Source organism: Taudactylus pleione, unplaced genomic scaffold, assembly GCF_031769625.1.
Source record: "Taudactylus pleione unplaced genomic scaffold, aTauple2 ptg000256l, whole genome shotgun sequence".
In the NCBI taxonomy this organism is placed as follows: Eukaryota; Metazoa; Chordata; class Amphibia; order Anura; family Myobatrachidae; genus Taudactylus; species Taudactylus pleione.
Window position 1 is genome coordinate 24,185,103 of NW_028284658.1, and position 24,217 is coordinate 24,209,319.

A 24,217-nucleotide genomic window follows, 5' to 3' on the forward strand; every position below is an offset into this window, starting at 1 on the left:
AAAGTTAACTGTGTGGTGCCCAGATGTCCAAGCCATCACCAACACCCCAGGGACTCCCTGTGGAGCCTATGGGCCCTGAAGAAAAACAATACTGTACCTTGCAGCATTAAGGCTGCTGAAACTTTTCATTTAAAAAATAATAAGTGTAGAACAGTGGAGAATGTTATATGTGACAATGCATTTTACAAAAAAATAAATAAATGAACTACAGATATTTAATTTCCACACTTGTTTTTGTATTCAAAAGAAAATCTGAGGCAGCAACTTTAAGAGTCCATCACCTTACTTGGTATAAGGGACACAGCCTCCTTTATTATTATTTTTTACAGATGACTGTTTGCTACAGTCAGTTATGATACAAGCAGGCTGGTTTATATGAAAATCATCATTGCAATACTGCTGAGAACAGCATCTATGAAAGCAACATTATACTTTATTACATTAAGGAACAGTTCTAAAAGATAAGGGAATTTTTGTCTTTTAATTCACTGCACACACTATTCATTTTACTTTGGATCTGAAACAGAGTGAGCCTCTGCAGGCGGCAAATCTACACTATTAGATTCCGGGGTCGTCTCTTTGTAGCTGCTGGTCTGTGACGAGTTTGAGACGGTGCTGTTCTTTTCAAGGATTGCCTTCAATGTGGCCAGTGGTGCATTAGTACGAATTCCTGTAGGATCAAAATGTGTCCGGCTCACTAGGAATCCAGCTTCTGTGATATACTGCAAGATTTTGTTTAATCTGTAACAAAGAAGGCAATTTACTCTTAAATACAGAATAAATAGTGTAAACGCAAACTATGGGTTACTATTATGGTGTTTGCTTTAAATCTACATATTTGATGCCTTCTTTTACTAAAGTTCCTCCATTACAGAGTGTACTCAGTCTACACTAAAAGGTGCCTACACATTAGGCGATAGTTTACACGATCTGTCCGATTCCGATGAATCGGAACGAGAGAGATCTTGTAAAATATATCCTAATTGTGAGTATCCACTCATGATCATGATGCGCGTCCCAGCGGCTCATACATTGCATCTTCAGAAAGGCTGCAGGCAAGATCTGCCAAACTCAGACACGATCCTGCGGCATATCGTACAGTGTTTATGCCTGTACGATATGTTGTTCGAATACGATGCTTGAAGGCATACAACAAGGAGTTCCGTGCTGCAAACATGAAGACACAGATGCATGGACGGATCTCCGTCCATGCATCAGTGTTAAAAATTAATGAATCTGATTATATATAAAAAAACAAAACAAAAACAAAACACAGCATGCCCGCCCCCCAAAAGAGCAAAGAGCAGTACTGGGCTTTAGTGACCCAGTACTGTTTGTGCAAAATACGGGGGACAAACGACATAGGGGTCCTCCGTACTTAAGCACAAACAGCAGCGGGCTAGTCAGAACCAACCCTGGTTGCCAAAATACGGGGGACAAACTACATAGGAGTCCCCCGTACTTTGAGCAACCAGCACTGGGCTCTGATCCAGTCCTGGTAATACAGGGGGAAAAAAATTAGTAGGGTCCCCCTGTATTATCCAGAACCAGCACCGGACCCTTTTTCTAGAGGGGGGGGCTAATGCCACAGCTAGGGGAGACCTTTCTCCAGGACCCCCAGCCGAAGCATCAACCCTGACCGCTAGTCAGCCCAGGCCAGGGCTATCCCCGGCACCCCTGGGTGGTGGGTGCCGGGTTGATAGTGTAGTGCATTTCAAATAGTTAAAAAATATTGTCTTTTGCTGCGGAACTGCAGGTCCCAGCAAGGCTACCCCGCATGCTGGTACTTGTGGTTCTCCAAGTACCAGCATGTGGGGTATTACAGGCCCGCTGGTACCTGTAGTTCCACTGCAAAAGCAATATTTAAATAAACACAGGACACAGTATAAGTTTATTAAACACATGCACTCACACATGTACACATACTCATTTATGTATCCCTGTAGCTATCTGTCCCCTTCTCCAGCTGATTATCCATAGGGTACCTGTGGAAAAAAAAACAACAAAAAAACCACTCACCGTCTCCTATGCGAAGTTCGGTCCTCTTCAGTCCAAAGTAGGCAAAAAAAAAAACGTAAAACGCGGAGCCACGAACTGAAGCTTAGCGGTGGGTTTCGCCATGAAAAGGCGAGCCTTCCGCCTCTCAGCCAATGAACGGCTCTCACCATTGAAGTCAATGGTGAGAGCTGCAGGGTTACTGAAGTTTAGCCTGCGGGTCCCACTATTGACTTCAATGGAGGGAGCCGTTCATTGGCCGAGAGTCGCAAGGCTCACCTCTCTTAGCCAATGAACACTCTGCGGTGGGGTTTCCATGGTGAAATACCACCGCTAAGCTTCAGTTCGTGGCTCCGCGCTTTACGTTTTTTGCGCCAAGTCCCTGGATGCCTACATTGGACTGAAGAGGACCGAACTTCGCATAGGAGATGGCAAGTATGTGTTTTTTTTTTTTTTCACAGGCACCCTATGGATAATCTACTGGAGTAGGGGACAGATCGCTACAGGGAAACATAGGGGAGTATGTGTACATGTGTGAGGGCATGTATGTTTAATAAACTTATACTGTGTATTGTGTACGTGTGTGTGTCCTGTGTTTATTTAAATATTGCTTTTGCTGTGGAACTACAGGTACCAGCGGGTCCGTAATGCCATGCATGCTGGTACTTGTGATTCTCCAAGTACCAGCATGTGGGGGAGGCTTGCTGGGACCTGCAGTTCCACAGCAAGAGACAATATTTTTTTTTAACTATTTGAAATGCACTACACTATCAACCTGGCACCCACCGCCCAAGGGTGCCGGGGATAGCCCCGGGCTATCAGCTTAGGCCTGGGGTGCCCTGGAGAGGGGGACCCCCCAGCTCCCCATGGCCTGGGATGACTAGCTGTCAGGGTTAATGCTTTGGCTGGTGGGCCCGGTGAAAGGGCTCCCCTGGCTGTGGCATTAGCCCCCTGCTATAAGAAGTCCGGTGCTGGTTCTGGATAATACATGGGGACCCTACTCATTTTTTCCCCCCTGTATTTCCAGGACGAGCCCAGTGCTGGTTGCTCAAAGTACGGGGAACCCCTACGTCATTTGTCACCTGTAATTTGGCAACCAGGGCTGGTTCTGACCAGCCCGGTGCAGGTTGTGCATAAGTACAGGGGACCCCTGTGTCGTTTGTCTCCCGTATGTTGCACAGCCAGTACTGGGTCACTAAAGCCCGGCGCTGGTTGCTCTTTTGGGGGAGGGGGCTACACTTTTTTTTTTTTTTTTTACACATAGATGGGATCAGGGAGACCTGGCCGTGCTGCTGTTTATTTATTTACAGACAGATGCATACATCACGAATATCCCTGATCCGTGCAAGCATCTGTCTGCTATCCTGCACGATCTAAAGATCGGCAAATCTTTAGATCGTGCACAATGGATCGTGTCACACATCGTGCAGCTTTTGCTGCACATCGTGTCCTGGAGTGCTGGGGAGAATTCAAGAGAAATTGCTCACGATATCGCATCGTGAGCACATCGCATATTGTGTAGGCACCTTAAGAGGCGGCAGCCCTTTTGTGAGCTTAACCAAATAGGAGGCAGTCATTAGTAACCAAAAGCAAACAACCACATGGAGGTACCATATGCCTTCCTGTGTGTGTAAATTGTACATATCCTTTAATATTCCCTTTACTGTAGATTTAGATGGTAAGGAACTTTTAATACAGGTATATTCCAGTCAGTCAATGTGACCTACAAATGGAGTCCTGAAAACAAAATTACTAGAGCAAATAGGTGAAAAATCATTATGGTGAATACATAGGGTTCACTGAATTATATATTATTATATTTCTCCGATGACTAACATCAGGATTAGAACTTACTTTGGTATATTCAGTCCTCCAATCGCATGTCTGTGAATACTGTAATAAAATGGAGGGTGTTCTGCACGGACCTCAGTCTTCAGGCGTTTACAAGCATTTGTAGTTACCTCCTGGTGTTTTCTTTTACCTGAAGAAGCACAATTACAAAATCTGCAAAGAAGCACTTACATTACTGAAACCACACAGTACAGTTTTTATTCCGCTCTCTCAAGTATCAATCAACACTTATTATATTGTGAGCGTGTCTTTTTTAATCCTATCATGAACATGCAACGTATGGTTCTATGTAATATGCTGGCACTTTGTGGATAAGAGATTATTTGAAAATTATTTCCCATGGATTGTATTAATTTATTTTTCTGATACATACCTGGGTCTATAAAAACCTCTACTCCTCCTGGAATTTCAGCTTCTGCTAAAAAAAATAAATAAAAAAAAAAAAAAATGTAGATATGAGAATGCTATTGTTTAAATAACTTTACTCAACCTATTAAAAACATATAATACAAAAAGGTTTTAAAACCAGATTACAGGAAAAGCACATGGAAAAGAAAGCCAGTAAGGTTCACAAAAGTAGTATCAACTAGTGTGAAAGCAGAAGAGAGGGCAATTCAGAAATATAAGTAGAATCAGAATAATGAAGACAAAGAGGTGTTAGACGCAAGGAGGTGAAGAAGGTAATCAGATATGAAGTGAAATTAACCAGTCAGTAGGTAAAAGGGGCAAAACTTTTTATGGGCATAAAAGAGAAAGGAGAAAAACAAAAGGAGGAACAACAAGACTAAGAGAGTGATACTCTTGTAGAGAGAGACGAGGCAATAGTAGATCTTAATTATTTTTGCTCAGTATTCACTACAGAAGTAATATGTACATTAAAAATAGTGAGGTAGATGTAAGGACATTTACAGAGAAGATCCTAACTGAACTCTCAACACTGAAAGTGGATAAATCAATGGGGCCAGATGGGATACATCCAAGGATACTAAAAATAGTTTAAAGGGGTGCTGGTAACACCATTAACAGGATTATTCAAACAGTCACTAAAATACAGGAGTAATTCCAGAGGACTGGAAAAGAGTAAATGTTGTCCCACTGTACAAAAGTGGAAGCAAGGAAGATGCAAGTAACCATCAACCAGTGAGCAAGAGCATAGCAATAGTAGGTGCAGAGACTGTGGCTGCTACGGAGCCCAGGACGCCTATGGGGGCTGGCCCTCTCCCTGCACAGAGAAACACTGCCAACTCCTGAGCCCAGGCTTTTCTATTCTCACCAGAGTGCTGTTGCAGGGCATCAGGGCCCAGAGATGATCCAAGCTACAGCCATCTCTAGCTGCTGCCTGCATCCATTGTGATGTCACAATGCAGGTCACAGCCCTATATAAAGGATGCCCAGCTACTGGCAGCCATTTTGTGGTGACATTTTGTCCTACCTTGATACTCTGAGTAGTTCCTGCTTTATTTAAGCAACTTTGGATATCAACTAATTATATGGACTTTGCTGTTCAGGACCTTATTGAAAGATGTAATTCAAAGTCTGAACAACATATTCAGGTAAGGACTATAACAAATTTTGACCTGTCAACCTTACCCCATCACACACATCCCTCCATTTTATCTGCAGTTTTTAATTTAGAAACAATGAATACAGCTAATTATTTATCTGATATGACGCTACATGACTTAAGATGGGTACAGAGTCCAATCCTCCGGGGATCCACCTCCAGACCAGACTGTTGACACAATATTACTGGAGACCTAGAAGCAGATTCAACACCCAATATATACCTCCACACCTGTCCAATTTTGCAACAGATCTCAGATTTGCATCTGCTGAAACAATCTAATGAACGTTTTACATCACCGTACACACTCAGACCAGCTGCCACTCACAGGCAAGGGCGTGGCTAGAGTAGGTGCAAAGAGTGCGACTGCTACAGAAACCAGGTCGGTCCCTATGGTGCGGCCTTCTCCCTGCCATCTCCTGAGCCCAGGCTTTCCTATTCTCACCATAGTGCTGCAGAGCATCTGCTGTCAATGGCCTAGCCGGCTCCGCCTCAGTCTCTCCTCAGTGACTGATTAGTGAATCATAGCCTTCTTATATACCATATCCCAAATGTCATAAATATTTAGGATTAGACAGACTAGCATATAGTAAGTATTATAAACAAATATATTTCTTAGAAAATTATAAATCACAACTCATTTAATCCTGCACATCAGCAAATTAGTGCAAATATTAGATAATTTACAATCTGCCTATCAAAATGGATAAACTGCAATATAATTTGCATGGGGTAGAGGGGGGATGCGGAAATTTTGCTATGGGGCCTCCACAGCTCTTCCTACGCCCCTGCCAGCGAGCCGTACATCAGTAGTAAGGACATTGATGGAAACATTCTGAAAATAACGTATTGTAGAATATCTCAAATCCAGCAATTTTACAGGATCCCAACAAATCTTAATTACTTTTTTCAACTGGGTGACTAAAGTAATAGACTTACATAGACTTTAGTAAGGCTCTTGACACTGTCTTACATGGCAGACTGTTAAACTGAAAAGCTTGTGATTGGATAAAAACTTGATTGCAGGATAGAAAACAAAGAGTTGTAGTAAATGGAGTGCAGACACAGGAGGTAGAGGTTACTAGTGGAGTAACTCAGGGATCTGTAGTTGGACCAGTCCTTTTTAGGGACATTGCAAATGGTATTGAAGGAAAAGTACAACGGTTTGCAGATGACACAAGGGTATGCATCAGGGTAAACACATCAGGAGGAGTAAAATAAAAGGATTGATGATCTAGGTAGACTGGAGGAATGGTCAAGAACATGGCAACTATAAATGAATGCCAAAAAAATACAAAATCATGCACTTAGTAGTGTCCATTATAGTGCTGTTAATACGGAGTAGGAAAGGGATCTAGGAGTCACTATTTCGGGTGACTTAAAAGACAGGGAAGTCAGATTCTTGTTTGCCTAGAGAGGGCAATCAGTAGCAGGAAGAAAGAAGTAACAAATGTCACTTTATAGGTCATTGGTACGGCCTCATCTAGAATACTGTGTTCAGTTTTGGAGGCTATATCCCCTAAAGGATATAAATACAAAGAAGGGCAACTAAAATGGTGCATGTTCTACATCACAAAACTTATCAGTAGAGACTAAAAGATCTTAATATTTACAGTTTGGAGCAAAGAAAGCAAAGGAGGAACAGGACACAAACTTTTAAACTATATCATGGGTTTTAACAAGGTGCAGGAGGGAAACATTCTTCAAAAGGAAAAGAAGTAGTAGAACATGAGGACCCGCACTGAAACTGAAGGGAGCAAATTAACCTACCAGTATAGTTTTGGATTGTGGAAGGAAACCCAACCAATCACAGGGAAATTATACAAACGCGACACATTTTGGGCCGTGGTGGTAATCGAACCCACAACCTCAGTGCTGTGACATCAGTCTCTGCCCAAGTTGCGCTCACAATTTGCAAGTTGTACACAATACAATGTGTGGTTCCTAAGTTAGGATTTAATAAAATTTACATTTTGGTTTGAGTCCCTTGTCTACAAATAATTATATACACACACACATATATATATATATATATATATATATATATATATATATATATATATATATATATATATATATATATATATATACACATACACATATATACATACATACACACTAACCCAACCCCAAAGTGGGTAATTATATTGTTTTAAGTATACCTTACCTATGGCCACTGATCTTGCACTCTGTGGTATAAATCCAGTTAGGTGAGAGTTTGCAAAAAGAGTTTGTTTCATGAAACTCACAAACATCGCACTGCCGAGAACCAATTAGAAATGCCTACTCTCAGTAATTGTTAGGAGTGTGCTTGACATTTCTACAAAATGCGACATGGGAGAAGATCATGAAAAAGTGGGGAGACCATCATGTACCCCAAAAAGAAGGTAACTTAGATAGCAGGACCATATAGAAGACTGTTAGTCGTGCAGGGTTTTCTACTTATGACCACTGAGTGAAGGAAAGAATAAAAAAAAAGTTTTCCTCAGCCTGCTTCAGAGAAATGGATTCAATGGTAAGTGTCCAAAAATCCTCTTTTCTCTGGCAGCAAGGCTGGGTGATCCTGGTCTATGGGGACATTCAACAGCCACCCCCCTCAGGGGAGGGAACGCTTAGGCTGCCTGATCGGAGATCTTTACACCCAAAATGGGCATCGCTGGAGGTAAAAACAGAAAAACTGTAAAAAAAAAAAGAAGAGTAAACGTGTGGTCTGAGGACCAGGTAGCTGCTCAACAGATCTGTTCAGCTGAAGCCTCGTGTCGCACTGCCCAGGAGGTCCCCACCGCTCTTTTTTGGAATGCGCAGGCACCCAGTTTGGTGCCGATCTCCCCGCACTAGAATTAGTTTGAGTGATGACCAAGCGAATCCAACGCGCAATGGTCTGCGTCATAGCCGGCCAACCACATTTATTTGCGTCATAAAAGGACAAGCAGAGAGTCTGTTGCGGCGGACAGAAGAAGTCTTGCCCAAGTAAATCCGCAGAGCTCAGACCACATCGAGCAGAGCTAGATCATCCCGGTCCTAGGGAGTCGCTGAAGAAAAATCGGGAAAGTCAATATCCTGTTTTTAATTGAAAAGCCGAACCAACTTTCGTCTGGTATGTGGGAACTGCACGGGGGACTGCTCTATCATAATGGAAGACGATAAAAAGGTGGCTTGCAAGAAAAAGCCCCCAACTCGGAAACCTGCCGAGCTGAGGCACTAGCTATAAAAGGAATACAAGCTTCCAAGTACCAAACTGAAGATCCGCCGAATCCAAAAGGCTCAAATGGAGCCTGCTTGAGAGCCGTTCAGACCAGATTAAGATCCCATGCTGCTACCGGCAAACAAAACTGTGGTCGGATACACACCACACCCTGTAAAAAGGTTTGAATGTCTGGAAGAAGGGCTAACTGCCGCTGGAAAAGAAAACCTGAGCTACAGAAGGGCAGCCCCAAAAACAAAAAGGTGCCTAATTCCTCAGACACTTAAAGAACACTGGTATGATGGGGTTGTAAGGGGGAGGAGTTTAGGATTTAAAACTATAGTTTACATTAAGTGCCATCTCCAGCCTCAACCCTACTATCCCATGGTCCAGTATCCCTCCAGCCTTGTTGACAAAGATAACCATTGAGCTACGCCTGTGATGTATTCATCTAATGCTGCTCAGATTTATTTTTGACTGACCAATTTCTTTACTTTGAAATTGTACAAAGAAATAGCTTTGTGGCTATCACAATCTAACAACATACCTTGATGAATGTAAGACTGTCTGTAAGTTGTGCACTCCGATTCTGAAATGAGGGTCTTCAGTAGGGTCCCGATGTCCCCAATTCCACGTGACACGGATGCAACCACCATTCTTCTGAGGAACCCGGTGTTAAACAAGGAGCCAGACCTGACAACCAGAGGGACAAAAATAAACTATACAACAAGGTAGGTTCAAATAATAACGGGTGGGGGGAGCCAAGTCAGTCATCCAGTACTTATTTCTTTATAAAGTCTAGCAGATAATTATTTCTGTTCTAAAGATATTAACAATGTAATTTTCATTTACAATTTAAATGGCATGTTTTAAATGCATTCACAAGGATGTAATGTGATGTTACAGACATCACATTGGTGTTTCTAAGCAGTATTTATGCTTGTAGTTGATACATAGTATCAACTACAAGCATAAATACTGGGGGAATCAGTAGCACTCCTGTCTGATTGACAGGATTTGATAGAAAAAAAAAAATACCACTTATGAAAATTCAGAACAAGTGGTTCAATTAGTGTGGGAATCCATTTTTCTTTTTTCACTAGTCTGCAATGGTACATTTAAATATTGTTAAAATACTCCAGTTAAAAAGCGCCTTTCAAAAAAAATACCCACCCCCAAAAAAACAACAACCCTAGCTTAAAGTGCAGTGATAGAATGTGATAATCAAATATACATAACACACATATAAATTAATTAAAAGTGACAAATATATGCAATATAAAAAACAAGGTGCCCTGCCCTTTCAGTTTTTCAATATTTGGCCTACCCATCACCAAAAGCCTGGGCCTAGAGTAAGCAGACAGCTCCTTCCTGCTACAATCAAGTTGCAGACTTGATTGAATACACCACTCAAAAAGCTTCCAGTGATCCCATTGCACTTGCAACTCTGAGCACCGCAATGTACTGACCACCAGACTCGTCTGTTTATTTTATTGTGGTGCCAGTAATCAGATTGTAAAATAGACATACATTGGGCAAACCCCAGGGCACTCGCCCCTCTAACACTGCTCCCAGTACTAGAGGCTCCATTACCCACCAGTGACCTAAGAGATACAGCAGGACAGATGATATCTTGCCGGCCAGGCAGGGACACCTTTCTAATAGTACTTGATGCTACTAATACCCTCATACACTCACTGGTCATCTCCAGATTGCACTACTGTAACTTTTTCCTATCTGGCCTTCCCAAATTCCATCTCTCTCCTCTCCAGTCTGTCCTCAATGCTGCTGCTCAGCTCTTCTTCCTCTCCAAACGCTCTACATCTGCCTCTCTTCACCTACAAGCCCTGCATTGGCTCCCCTTCCCTTTCAGAACCCAATTTAAAGGTTCTCATGCTCAATTACAAAGCCCTCACCCAATCATCTGCCATTTACATCTCATCTCCCTTCACTCTCCTGTCCACCCTCTTTGTTCAACTAATGCATGCCTCCTTTCATGCCAACTGATTACTTCCTCCCACTCCCACCTCCAAGATTTTGCCCGTGCAGCTCCCTACCTTTGAATGATTGTAGAGAGGTGGAGAAAGTCTGATGGGGAGAGTTCAAAACGGGGTCTCAAGACCCACTACTTCATTAAAGCCTTCCAGCTCTCATCTTAACTTGCTGCTACATGCGCCTTCCTCCCTGTCTACCCAATCTGTGTCACAGCTGTTTGTCTGCCCCTCCCTTTTAGAATGTAAGCTCTTCGGAGCAGGGCCCTCTACCCACTTGTGCTTCTCCCTACTTTACTTTCATCTACTTCATATTGTACTGTAAGTCACTGGTCACCTATTTGTTTATGTACTTTGTAAGGCGCTGCGGAACACTTGTGGCGCCATATAAATAATACACTGCTCAACAAGGGTCTACAACATATAAAGTTTCTGGAACACTTAATATTGGAGCACCTTGCTCCTACGCACACTATAATACAGGAAGCAAAGTACCCAGCTCCAGGATGCTTCACCTTGTAGATATTCTTCATTGAAGCACCCTACAGGCTTGCCTGCAGTGTTTTCTTGCTACCTCGTGGCCGGTTATTGTACTGCAATTGTTCACAATTATTGCTGCCGCCTTTCTTTCTGTACTCACACCAGTCACTACCTGACCTAACCTGTCTTGAGACTCATCTACTGTCACTTCTAATGGTGCCCATACATGGTACGATTTTTTACCAGATATGGACAGTTTCGACGGGTTGTACAGACCACTCTTATGAAAATGGGTGTTTTTTGAGTGTTCTGCGACCCCGATGCGCGTCCCCGCCGTTCTCTAGTTGGATCGCAGATCAGATGGTTTTGCAGAGAGATCTCAACCGATCATGTACGATATGACACATCGTATGTACTTTTGTTCATCTGCAATCCGATGCAGTGTGCGCAAAAATCTTAAAATGGCTGCTGCCTTGATACCCACTAGATAAGCCCTCCCCTATTGACATTCCAGCAGATGCATCATGTGGTAATTTGCTGCATACAATGTATCTTATACGATTGATCAAATCTTATGGTCTTATGTGGAATTGTTGCATTTTAAAAACACAAATCGTACAGAATCTGAAGGGAAGAATTTTCAAGGGAAATCATATGAGACATCAGATACAATTACAAATCGCACTGTGTATAGCCACTATAAAGGGGCCAATCTTCCCAGTTTTCTTCAGGCATTTACTAGCTGATTTCTACCCCTACTATTTTCTTCTACTTATGCAAATTGTTGTTAATGGTACAGCAGCTAGGTCTGAAAAGGGGGTTTGGAAATCACCCACCATGTCACCAGATGAAACATCCTCATGGCAGTATCCTCAGTCATCACCACAACACTCTATGGCAACGATTCCCAATGGGGTTAAACAGAAACTTGGCACATTGTGAAATGGGTTACCACCCATCCGGAATTACTCCAGACATGTAACCCCGGACATGCTCACATAGGAAACCGATGCAGCAGTGGCAAGCTTCGGACTCTCAAGACTCTGAGCAGCACCGCAGCCCCTGCTGCACAGGTGACACGCGTAGCTCTCCCTCTGAGGGACAGATTGAAATCACTCTGACTCACTGTCTGATAGACGCCATCTTCTCTCTCAGGTAAAGTTGGGAGAGGGGCACGGATCAGTGAAGAACAGAGAGGATTAGAGTGGGGGAAGGGGGAGGGGATGTGTCCACAATTACACCTATCAACACCAACCTTACAACCTTCCCCATTACCATGCTTCAGTCCTCCAGACATACATTATAACTAGGGATGTGCAGGCTCGGATAGGTTCGAGTTTGCACGTGGAGTTCGGATTTTTCCCTCCAAAAAAACGGAACTCAGAACGAGGCAAAACGTCATCTTACATGGACGAACATCATCATTCCTGGTCTTTTGTCCAGGAATGATGATGTTCGTCCATGTAAGATGACGTTTTGCCTCGTTCTGAGTTCCGTTTTTTTTGAGGGAAAAATCCGAACTCCACGTGCAAACTCGAACCTATCCGAGCCTGCACATCCCTAATTATAACCCTATCATTCATCACAATAGCAGCAAGAGATCGCAGAGGACAATTGCCTTCTCCCCTACTACTTAGCACACCCTAACCACAGGACCATGTTACACCAATTTAGGCCACCCCCCACTGCCACAAGACGCCCAGAGATACATCCACACTTCCGCGAACCTCACAGTCCCTGTATTTAGGTGCTGCTGCTTGCACCTTCAGGGAGTGCTTATCCTATGTCCAATAACCATTTTACTATTGCCTTCTACTACATTCATACCCCCTTAGATCACTCCTATATTGTTATTCTCCTATTCACACCCACTCCACCATCCTTGCTGACCTTCCATGGGTCAGACTCTGGACCCTAACTTATACTCCTCAGAACATACATTCACACTCATATGCTGGTGAGAATTGTCAATGCTAATGCTAAAGGATTGAACTTGCCTAAGAAAAGGTAACTTTTAGTTCAACCAACACTCAGACTACACGGTTTCATTAACAAGAAAAATGTAATTGCTACAAGTTATTAATAGTTCAACAGACTAGAGACAATCCCATAACTAATACTGGTCATGGCTAGGGAGGCCAATCCCGGGATCGTTGAGATCCCCAGATTTTGTCCTAAAAATGGCCAGGATTGAAAGCTTCCAATCCAGATACCAGGATAGGCCATAAACCATTTTTTTAGATGCTGGGCAGCACTGAGAAACACATGCAGAGTGCTCAGACGCTGCCCAGCTCCCCATTCCCCTGGCTGTGCGCACTGCGCAGTGTGACTTAAGGACACAGGTTACGCTGCACAGCCCACCTCTGTACAGGACACCGCCGCTGAAAGCCTCACCGCCCGCCGGTAAGTCACTGTGGGGGCTAGGCGGGGTTTTTGTTCATTATTTTTTAAACTAACCCAATCAAGGGATTGAAAAAAAATAAATAAATTGGCCTCCTTAGTCATGGCCACAAAGGATGCTCTTGTGTCATAACCTAGGACACTTTGTATTTCACATCACAGCACAATATACGCCATACAGTACTCACCACAATGGACCGAGCATGACTGCAGATCTCCCCGGCATACTTTTGTGGCAATCACAAGGCAGCTGTTTATATGGGTTTTCTTGAAGGTAAACATTGATATTGATTAAAACTTTTCAAATTGACATAAAAAACAGCACAAACCACCAAACAAATCATCCAGATATAGGTCATACATCAGAGACATTAGCCCACAACTGCTTTGGATTCTTTCTATCCTATAAGCTAGGGGGCAAACTTTTTCCAACTTAGGGCCGTATTCAATTTGGAGCGAAAAGCCATTTTCGGCAAAACTATTTAGCTGATAACGTAATTTTCGCCGATTTCATTTATCCCCGTATTCAATTTCAGCGTCTTTTCGTTGGTGTGAAAACGCAATGCAATGTAATAGGCGAAAAAGTTTGGCCTATGAATACAGGGCGGAAAAAAAGCGCAGAATTGGGGTTTTGGGGTGTGGAAACCACCCTGTACCATTTGTACACCCCCCTTGACGCAAATTGTGTAATTAAAAAAGAAAAACGCAAAAAAAATACATAGGATACCCTAAAAAAGCACTTTGATTTTTTCGCCCATTTTTTCAAAGTGGGGGTACAAATTAAAAAACTAGCGAAATAGCGGTTGGAGGGGTCTGCAAGTATGGGGGAGGTGTTTTTTGGATTGCAGTTTGCTGAAGGTGCGATTTTGGCGCTTTTTAATGCTCGACTTTAGCAACTTTACAATATGCTTGCACCCATTTTCATGTACCCCAAATTTGATGAGAATACTTATTTTCCCCCCAAAAAGTTGCAAAATGCTCTTCAACACTTGCTGAAAAACGCTAAATAGCGCCTATTGAGACCATTTAAAAAACCCAAATACCTTAAGCAGGGCTATTCGGGGGTACCCATAGTGAACCCCCATGTCAGAACATCTTTAGGGGGGGTGTCAGGCTGATTTCCCCAAAACTGATAGAACTTTCACATTTAGATTTTGCCGGGTCCCGTTTTCGCACATTTGTAATTGAATGCGGGGATGCACGCAAAACCTCCAATAATCGACGAAAAGTCCAGCCTCTGACTTTTCGCTTCAAATTGAATACGGGCCTAAGGAGGTCATTTTCGACATGAGTAGTACAGTTCTTGAACTTGGACCGTACTATTACAAACAAAAGAAAAAAAAAAAAACACAAAACAAAAACAGCTGCCAAAGCAAGTTTAATTTCTTGTCTTTGGGCACTAAGAAAGAAATTGGCTGCTCTCGTATAGAGGAGGAGGATGAGCCTGTGCTGTCTGAACTTGGGTCTTAGGGGCAGATGTATCAAAACTTAGAAGAGATCAGAATGGAGAGAGATAAAGTACCAGCCAATCAGCTCCTGTCATGTTACAGACTTTTTATTTTTAAATTAGTTAGGAGCTGATTGGTTGGTACTCTCTCTCTCTTAAAGCTTTGATAAATCTCCCCCTTAATTCCCAGACTCCTCCAGCACCAGCTAAAGGTCTCATACTGTCACTTTGACTGAATGCTGGGTGGTCAGATCTCAATTTAGTTACACACAGCAAGTGCTTTATTGTACACAGGTTGTAAGCGGACTTCAGTAAAGCGTACCACAAAATTACAGCAAAAACGAAAACTATTCATTTCAAAATCAGTTTATCATTATTTACCTTCAACCATATTGCCTTCCTTCTGGAAGATCCTTTCCTCACACCAATGGCAATGAATTAGGTTATTGATCATCTTTGTACTCTCATCAGCAAGAGAGGGTCCCCTCAGTACCCGGACAATCACCAATACAAAGTGTTCTAGAGCCACCGACAGCAGGACCTCAATGCCTTTATTACAACGAGCAGCCGCCCTAATAATAAATAAATACTTTGCATGGGTACAAACCAACTTATGCTATATGGCCAGAAGCATGTGAACACCCGAACATTGCACAGATATAAACTTGTTGAACATTTCCTTCCAAATCTATGAGCACCAATGTGGAGTATATCCCTGGCAACACTGAACGCAGATTGCTCTGTTAGACTGCCAGATGCTAAAGTGAGACTCTAGACTACCACTCCAGCTGATATTTGGCATTGTGCTCTGAGGCTTCTTTGAAGCTGCTAGGCCCTGGAATCCCAATTTATGAAGTAACCAAACAGTTGTTGTCCTGACATTGAGTAAAACTGTGTACAGCAAGCAATCATAAGTGCTGCAACATACGATTTTTACATACTATGGGCCCGATTCAGAGTTGTACACTATGCCAATGTTTTCAGATATGGAGTGATTTTTTGCCACCGTGCATGTGTCAAGGTACATTGCTGTAGCTTCGCAGTGACTGACAGGGAGCGTTTGGGGCAGGAAACGGAGTGCAACTCGATAGTTTCCTACATCTGCAATCCCATATGCAAGTAACATGGCTCTAGCTTCTCAGTTACTGCGGCCATAGACTTATTCAAGAAGTCGATGTTTGCATAGGATGCTGTGTATGTGTGCGCAGTTGCAGACAGCTGCGATGGCTTAGATGAGCTTCTAAGTACAAGTCCCGGCCGCTGTGTACTAGCATATTTCCTTACATCGACAGCCGCGAAAATCGCAGCTGCGGCAGTATTAGCATATAACTCAAATCAAGCCGTATGGCATTTGATGGTCGGTCCCATTATGTGAGATTATGTGACCTACCACTGAACTGTTGTTGCTCCTAGGTGGTTTTTAATATTTGACCTTAGACTGGTGCAGCTCTAGCAAAGCAATCGTTTGACAAAAACTTGTTGGAAAGGTAGCATCATGTGACCATGCCAAGTTGAGCTCTTCAGTACGACCCATTCTACTGCTAATGTATAACTATAGAGACTACATGACTGTATGCTTGTTAGCAAAGGAGTGTCTACATAAAACACCCAGCAGATGATACCTGGCTATCGCTGACAGGACAATTCGAGCCGCCAGCTCTTTGAAGTATTCGGTCCTAATGATGTTGCAGCCATAATGACGCTTTGTCACATGCACAGTCTTGGCATACAGAGATCCAGTGTCAGTTGAGGTCACAGATAAAATACCCAAGTTCCGGATATTTCGAAAAGCTGCATCCAAATAGTTCACAGATGTGCCGAAGGGATCCAAGTGTCTGCAGGAAAACAGCAGCATGACAGAGAATTAGAGAACCAACTATGCAAAAAGATATTAAACTTGAGAGGTGTAATTCTGGTTACATAAAATCAAAAGCCTGCATGTGCATCAAGATGTTGGCGTCCATCTGTGTAACGTCTATAGTGCCCAGTAAGTCATCTCTCTCTATTTTGACCTCAGCCTCCATTTCCGGCCTCTCCTTGCTTTTCATTACCGCCTTCATCTTGTTAAGGAGACAATTTTCCCGGATCATTGCTATTGAGCTGTCACTGATGTCATTAACTGTGACATGCACAGAGCTCTTGAGGTTTTTTGCCCACTGTAATCCCATGATGCCTGTAAAAGAAAACAGTGATTCTAGTAGTTCTGCAACAATAATATGCAAGGCTATAAACCGCTCATTATTTTAAAGTACTTTACATTTCTATGCATAATGGTTAGGATTAATGCCTCACATTGCTGGGTCCATGTGCTCATGTCTGGTCAGTACGTGTAAAGTTTGTATGTCTCCCTGTGTTTGTCTGGGTTTTCTCCATGTGATCAAGTTTCCACCAAAAGTCCAAAAAACATACCACTACTTTAATTTGCTGTGTGAAAGAAAATTTTGGGGGGAATTCAATTAGTCCAGTTAAATTAAAAGGGTGCTAATTGACCGCCAGCCCTTATTCAATAAGCCCAGCTCAATCTGGGATCTCTTTTCGGGTCTCCTGTGACCCGAAAAGAAATCTGCGTTAACCCTGCAGTTGTGAGGTGATAACAGCTAGTTAGCGAATGAATCCATGTACGTTCATTTAACAGGCGTTAACACAACTATTGGGAACATTTTGGAGACTATTCGAACAGTCCTGGGCGTTAAAGTTCAATACCTCAAATTATTATCTGCAGTATTTTAACACGGGTAAGTGAATTCTCCACTTGGCCACAAAATGCTGAGCAATAGGGTCTCACTATATATGTGTTTCTTCCAGAAGGGGATGGGGGTGTCTTTTGGGATAAGTTTTAACTAGCTCTCTCAGGGATTAAAGTTCAAAATTGGTATAAGACAGAGAAAGAGAGAAAGAGAAAGAGAAAAAGAGAATAAACAATAGACCATGTAATGGCTATCACAACCAGCGGTTCCATTGACTGTCCCCGGAGGGAACAAAGAACCACTAGAGTGTAGAGATCCGCACTGTCAGGAAGGCCATGCCGAGGGTGAAACGCAAGCCAGCCGGAAGGAATGCCAGAATATCTGGAGATCCTGGACAACGGAGGATCGTATCGACAGGTACAATACCATAAGAATTATGGCTGCCACAGTTTGTGGTAGGTCCCAGCAAAAGCTGATCTATGTGCTCTAATCATTCCAACAATGACAAAGCCAGGGAAGCCGTAAGACCACTGTAGGGACGCAGCCAAAGACAAACGACCCAGGTCCAAGGCAAAACCAAGGACCCTGAGACAACAGGTCCAGGCAGTGAAGCATCAGGAATGGAGTATTGATGGAGAGACTCCGAAAATCCAAGTACCCCTGACATCTGGGGCAATCAGGAGCCACCAGCAGGAAATCATCTCCGTCTCGATTGAAACACTTCCCTCGAGGATGAAGGGAGACCGGAGAACACACGTACGCAAACTGGAAGGACCACTTCACCGACAAAAGAGTCACTGAAGGTTGCTTCAGGATCCCCAGAGCTGGACTGTAACACTATAGTGTGATAAAGTCAGAAAGCCATGAGGGTCACCTCGGGGGGCCCCCCCTGCTCACCAGGAGATGAAACCTCTCTTGGGGGAAGAGACTAGTCCCCAGGATGCACGTCGTGACGGCTAAGGACTCCCGCTTCCCAATGGAGAGTTCCTGAAATGAACGCAGCCGAGATGGTCGGGAGGAGACCCTCGGACTATGTCCGAATGTGTGACATACCTGTCATTGCCACCCAACGAACAGTGTTGCTAAAAAGGAAGCCACTGTCCTCCTGACCCTGTCGGACTGAACCTTTTCAGGTTTACCAGGAAACAAGAGTTATGCCAGAGTGAAGTACCAAGACAGGCTAATTGACAGGGTGGAATCGACAGACGTCCAACTGCCCAGAAATGGATGCGAACCAGACACTGTCCATAGCAAAGAATACCCTGGACGAGATGGCCATAGCCACCCGGACAGGGACGACTTGCCTCCGGAGAAAGCATCATTGTTTGAACAGTGATCCGACAGAAAAAACTCGTTCCATCTGGAGATAAGCCAATTATGGAAAGGCCTGGAATAGAACTAAGCCCATTCCACCCATCCAAAGGCAGACACTGAATATTTGACCATGCATCTTAGAGTGTAAAGACATATGTCGACTGCGTATACATCCATGTGCTCCTAATGGAAGAGTGGAGATTCCGTCTTACGCCAGAAGAATTCTCAGATTCTGAGAATCCAGCAGGGCTCCTAGATGAAGAACACCCAGAGAGGGATGCAGGGAGGACTTTTTCCCCGTTGATTAAACGGCTGCACCCTGAAGAAGCCACGGTCATCCTGACCTGGCTGTAAAGTACCCCGGTGATCCTGCTAAGAGCAGGAGGGAGCATTGGGATATACTGAACAGGAGAACTGTCAGAAAATCCAGAACGCTGGTAAACCAGCGTGATACAGCAAACCTCAGTCCATGCTGAGGCAAGGTCTCTGTAAGTACCCGTAGGCACGCGTCCTGTATATCCAGTGACACCATAAAGTCCCCAGGTTCCAAACATAGTATGATGGAGCATAGGGATTGTCTCCTGAGCCCAGGTAGCTTTAGGAACTGGTTCAGGGAATTGAGACAGAAAATAGGCCAAAGAGGACCATTCAGCCTCCGCACCAGAAAAAAAGCAGAACAACCAGTCCCTCGCTGAGAAAGTGGGGATGGCCTAATTAGCTCCGCTTACCGCAACAACTGTATAGCTTTCTGGATTTGTAAGGCCCTGTTCGGGTCTGAATAAGGGCACGCGTACCAACACAAGGACAGAAGCAGCCTGAGCAAAGAAAGGGCGTACCTATCTACCCACATAGCCGCGGCAACTTGACACTAGTACCGGGCGAACTGAGAAAAGCGCTATCTCCCAGTAGGAGGCCTCTCTCGTCAGGCTGAAGATATATCCGGAGGTTCAGAAGCAGGATCGGCTGGCAGTCCAGGCCTGCTCGGTACTGGATATGTCGGCCCTTGTAGAGGCAGACAGTCTATGAAGCAACAGACCTTTAGGCTGACCCAGAGGACAAAAAGACTTAACAGACTTAGTCTGAGGCCTTGTAGTGGGCATAGCTGAAGGCGGTAAACTTGTCGTTAGTAATACTGCCCATGTTACTACAATCTTGTCAAGGTCAGGACCAAACAAGATCTACTCCATAGATGGTATCTGCACCTCTGCATTCCCAGAGCGCAGCCATAGGGTTTTACGGAGGATACAGTCGCAGCCGGAACTCTGAAAGTTAGGAGACTGGTATCCAATATAGGCATTTCCACCTATGACAACTGCATATATTACGTGAGCGACCAAATACAGTTGAACCCCAGACGTGATGGAGGGGAAAAAAAAAAAACATTACAACTGCATCAGTTCAGTATGCAATAGTATTAACCAACCATGCTATAGCCATGGTAGGATGGGTAACAACCCCTGAAAGAGAGTATACTGATTTCAGGCAGAGTTACCACCTACGGATCCGAAGAATCCGTCCACGCAGGAATGGGAGGCGTAGTAACGTCTGTAATAAGACAAATAACATGCCCATCCACCACAGGAGGGGCTCGTGATGACCCTCAGGGAATTTGGGACAGGAGGCCAAACACTGTTGTAATACCTCATATCTGGCAACAGCCAGAGTCCCGTCTTGCGATCCACCCGCTAGTCAGCAACAGGGAACCCGAAGGCATGTAAGACTGAGGGTGTATGATACAGGTGCAGGTCAACATTCACTCTACCAGAATGGACCTGTTACCAGCCCTAAAACAGGGATAATAAAACCTGAAATAGGTTTCCCCCCGTGTAAGAGGGAAAGAGCCCAAAACAGTATCCAGTGCACGGCAGAGCCAACAGGGAAGTAACCACAGGGCGTCCGCGGAGGAAGCAGCTCAGCGACGCCAGACTATGGATACTGAAAGGCGTGCTGAGGGGAGGAGCCGCTGTAACAGGGAAGGCTGCCTCCCCTGGCCGGCTATTAACCCCCGGGACGCCGGCTCCCTGCACCGATCACTAAGTCCCTGGTGGTCTAGTGGACACACGGGGTATGGGGGTCCCACTGAGATCCCCAGATCTGTACTGGCATCTCAGCGCCAGCAGGGTGACAGAGCGGCAGCTTAGACATCCTATGGACAGTCCGACGCTGCCGCTCTGAAGAATCCAAAGTAAAAATAAAAACTTTGTCCTTTGAAAAAAAATAAAGCTTAGGGGCTGCTAATCAGCTCCCCACTGCACTAAACGGTGACCCGACTCCGGCCGGGCACCAACTTAAACTGAGTTGGTGCCTCTGGCTGGGGGGCGGGGCTATAGGGAGAGTGGACCCAAGTGCATACTGGGAGCTAAAAGCTTTAACTGCGTGGTGCCCGGATTTGGTTCCCAACCTATACCCCAAGGTCAACCCTGTGGACCCCCTATGGACCCTGAAGTAGAAAAAAAAAAAAAGATACTAACCCCCAACTAAGATCTTCAGCCCTGATAAGGGCCTGAAACTTTACTATAAGTATTTTTTGAAGATTACTAGTAGCTCTTTTAAACAGTCATTAGTGGTCATTAAATGTAAGAAGACCTATTGATGAATATACCAGGAAGCATACTAGCGTAAAAAAAAGTCCATAGGAAAATAAGCAAAGGTTTAAGATTATTCTAATGGTCCATGGTAGCCCTAATCAGAGATCCCTATATATGGACAATGGGAGAAATTCCATGGAAATAGGCTATTTTAATAAATTAATCAAACGCAAATAACGAGCCTGAACAGTATGAAGAGCTCACGCCCATACCTGTGGAACTAAAAGCATCCAGACATTCCAGAGGTTCCCTATCTGTAGCCAGCACTGCCAGGGCACAAAATATGATCTGTCTGTAATAAAACAGGTAAACCTAATTACATGTGAACAGAAATTATTATAACATATACACACACACACACACACACACACACACTTAAATACACCTCTCCAGAATATTGTTTAGCTAGTCTCCTTTTTGCTTGGTTATCCGTGATTATATCAGTTTTGTGCTTGTATTTATTGTATGTCTAGTCTATGCTTTAGACTTATTAGTGCTCTATTCTATTGCCGTTATGATTACAGTGCTGCACATCCAATTTGTAAATTAAAAGGTTTTCATAGTATGTCATTACCAAAAAAGAAGAGTTATGGTAAAACTTTACCTTGTTAACACACTTTCTTCAAAGTCCATAGGGTCCACAGGAAGACATTGGGGTGTAGGTGGTATTTTTAGGTCCAGACACCAACAGCAAAGCTTTTTCGTATCCCAGGATGCTCTGGTCCTTCCCCCTATACTCCGCCCACAGCCTGAAGACAAAATCAGTTTGTTCACAAGCCCAAGGCAGGAGCAGGATAGGAGAGAAGACAGACTGGTACACTGAAGAATCACATTCTCACACAGAGAAGGAAACAAGTGACCAAGAGAATTCAGGGCGTGTTCGGAGAACAGCCCTGTCCGGATGTAAGATTAGGAATGGGGATCGACAGGAGAGAGCCCCTAAATCAGATACCCTAAAGGCAGATGCTATAGCCAGAAGAAACAGTCTTCTCAGTGAGCCATTTGACATCTACTGACTCAAAGGGTTCGAATGGAGATTCCTGAAGTGCGTGGAGAACCACTGACAAATCCCACGGAGCCACAGGAGGGACAAAGGAAGGTTGTATACGGAGAACACCCTGCAGGAAAGTGTGAACAACCGATAGAGGAGCAAGTCTGCGCTGGAACCAGATGGACAGAGCAGAGACATGTACTTTCAGAGAGACTAGGTGAAGACCAAGATCCAATCCAGCTTGAAGAAAGGCAAGGACTCTAGAAACCATAAAAACCTGAGGGTCAGTTTCTAGTAGCACACCACTGGAAATATGCATGCCACACTGTGATAAATCTTGGCAGAGGCCGGTTTACGTGCTCTGAGCATGGTCTGGACCACAGAGTTATAGAACCCTTTAGACGGATGTCTCAAGAGCCAAGTCGTTATAGACAGACAGTCCAGGTCCGGCTATAGACAGGGACCCCGAGACAACGGGTCTAGTCGTAGAGGAAGTTGAAGAGGAACGTCTATGGAAAGACTGGAGTACCCATGGCATCTGGGCCAAGCTGGAGCCGCCAAGAGAACCGTTCCCCCCCTTTTGCTTTAACTTCCAAAGAAACCGGGGCAGAAGTGAGACTGGAGGAAAGAAGGTATGCCAAATGGAAGGTCCACCTCAGATATAATGCATCCATGAAGGCTGCGTCGGGGTCCCTCGTCATGGCCCCATACACTTGAAGCTTGTGGTTGTGTCGTGAGGTCATGAGGTCCACGTCCAGTAGACCCCATTTGTCCACCAGGAGCTGAAAGACTTCTGGATGTAGAGACCACTCCCCCGCATGCACGTCGTGACCGCTGAGGAAATCCGCTTCCAAATTGAGAATCCCCGGGATGAACACTGCGGAGATGGGTTTAGCCCGGGATGTAGTTATGAGACCGGGTTCCCGCAAGGCCGCCGGTCTCAATAACTATATTTTAAATAGGTGTCGATATACCCATCTTAATCCAGGCACCGGAAAGCCGAAGTAAGTCAGCCCGAACGAGGCAAATACAGGCCGCCCTTAGCGATAGCCGCAGGGGGGGGGGGGGTGAGTTTAGAATTAGGCGGGGGTAAGGTTAGGATTAGGCTACAAGAAGCGAGGGTTATGGGAGGGGGGGGAATACAACCATCGGGATGCTGGTGTCAGTATTGAGGGACACTTCTGCCATTGCTGACAGACTTAAGAGTGCCTCCTTGGTGATTGAGGTAGGCCACCGTCGTGGAGTTGTTGGACTGTACTTGTACTGGTCTGCCCTGAAGAAGATCTTGAGCCACAGTGAAGGCTTTGTAAATGGCTCGGAGTTCCAGGATGATGATTGGTAGGACTGCCTCGGTTGGAGTCCAGTGTCTCCTGAAAAAGTGCTGGACGTTCACTGCGCCCCACCCGCGTAGGCTTGCATCCATGGTAAGGAGTGCCCAGTTCGGGATCCAAAAGGGACAACCCTTGTTTAAGTGGGACCAGGAGAGGGACAGGCGAACCTCCAGAGAGATGCCCATTGTCTAGGATCTGAGCAGATTGGGTAGCTCGTTCCACCTGGATAGGATCAGGTGTTGTAGGGGCCTGGAGTGAAACTGAGCGAACTCCACCATGTCAAAAGGTTTACACTGTGGATCCCAAGAACTGCATTGCACAATGAATTGATACTCAGCAACTGTGGGAGTAGCCTGCGCACTCGGTGCTGTAATGCAGAGATTTTGTCTGCAGT

At 44.5% G+C, this 24,217-nt stretch overlaps 1 protein-coding gene across 3 annotated transcripts in view; it reads right to left on the bottom strand.

The window, feature by feature from the left end:
* Window positions 1–265: 265 nt before the first annotated feature.
* Window positions 266–24,217, bottom strand: part of TRMT1L (tRNA methyltransferase 1L) — a 49,790-nt gene continuing 25,838 nt past the window's right edge. For 2 of the 3 annotated variants that reach the window (XM_088480750.1, XM_088480748.1), the window contains exons 9-17: window positions 21,714–21,793; window positions 16,833–17,085; window positions 16,535–16,747; window positions 15,294–15,484; window positions 13,654–13,732; window positions 9,142–9,287; window positions 4,220–4,264; window positions 3,850–3,976; window positions 266–741 (exon numbers count right to left, since the gene is read on the bottom strand). In XM_088480750.1, the coding sequence (XP_088336876.1) occupies window positions 507–741; window positions 3,850–3,976; window positions 4,220–4,264; window positions 9,142–9,287; window positions 13,654–13,732; window positions 15,294–15,484; window positions 16,535–16,747; window positions 16,833–17,085; window positions 21,714–21,793 (1,369 nt within the window). In that variant the 3' untranslated portion in view covers window positions 266–506. The remainder of the gene's footprint in view (window positions 742–3,849; window positions 3,977–4,219; window positions 4,265–9,141; window positions 9,288–13,653; window positions 13,733–15,293; window positions 15,485–16,534; window positions 16,748–16,832; window positions 17,086–21,713; window positions 21,794–24,217) is intronic. The other variant, XM_088480749.1, reaches the window with a different exon arrangement.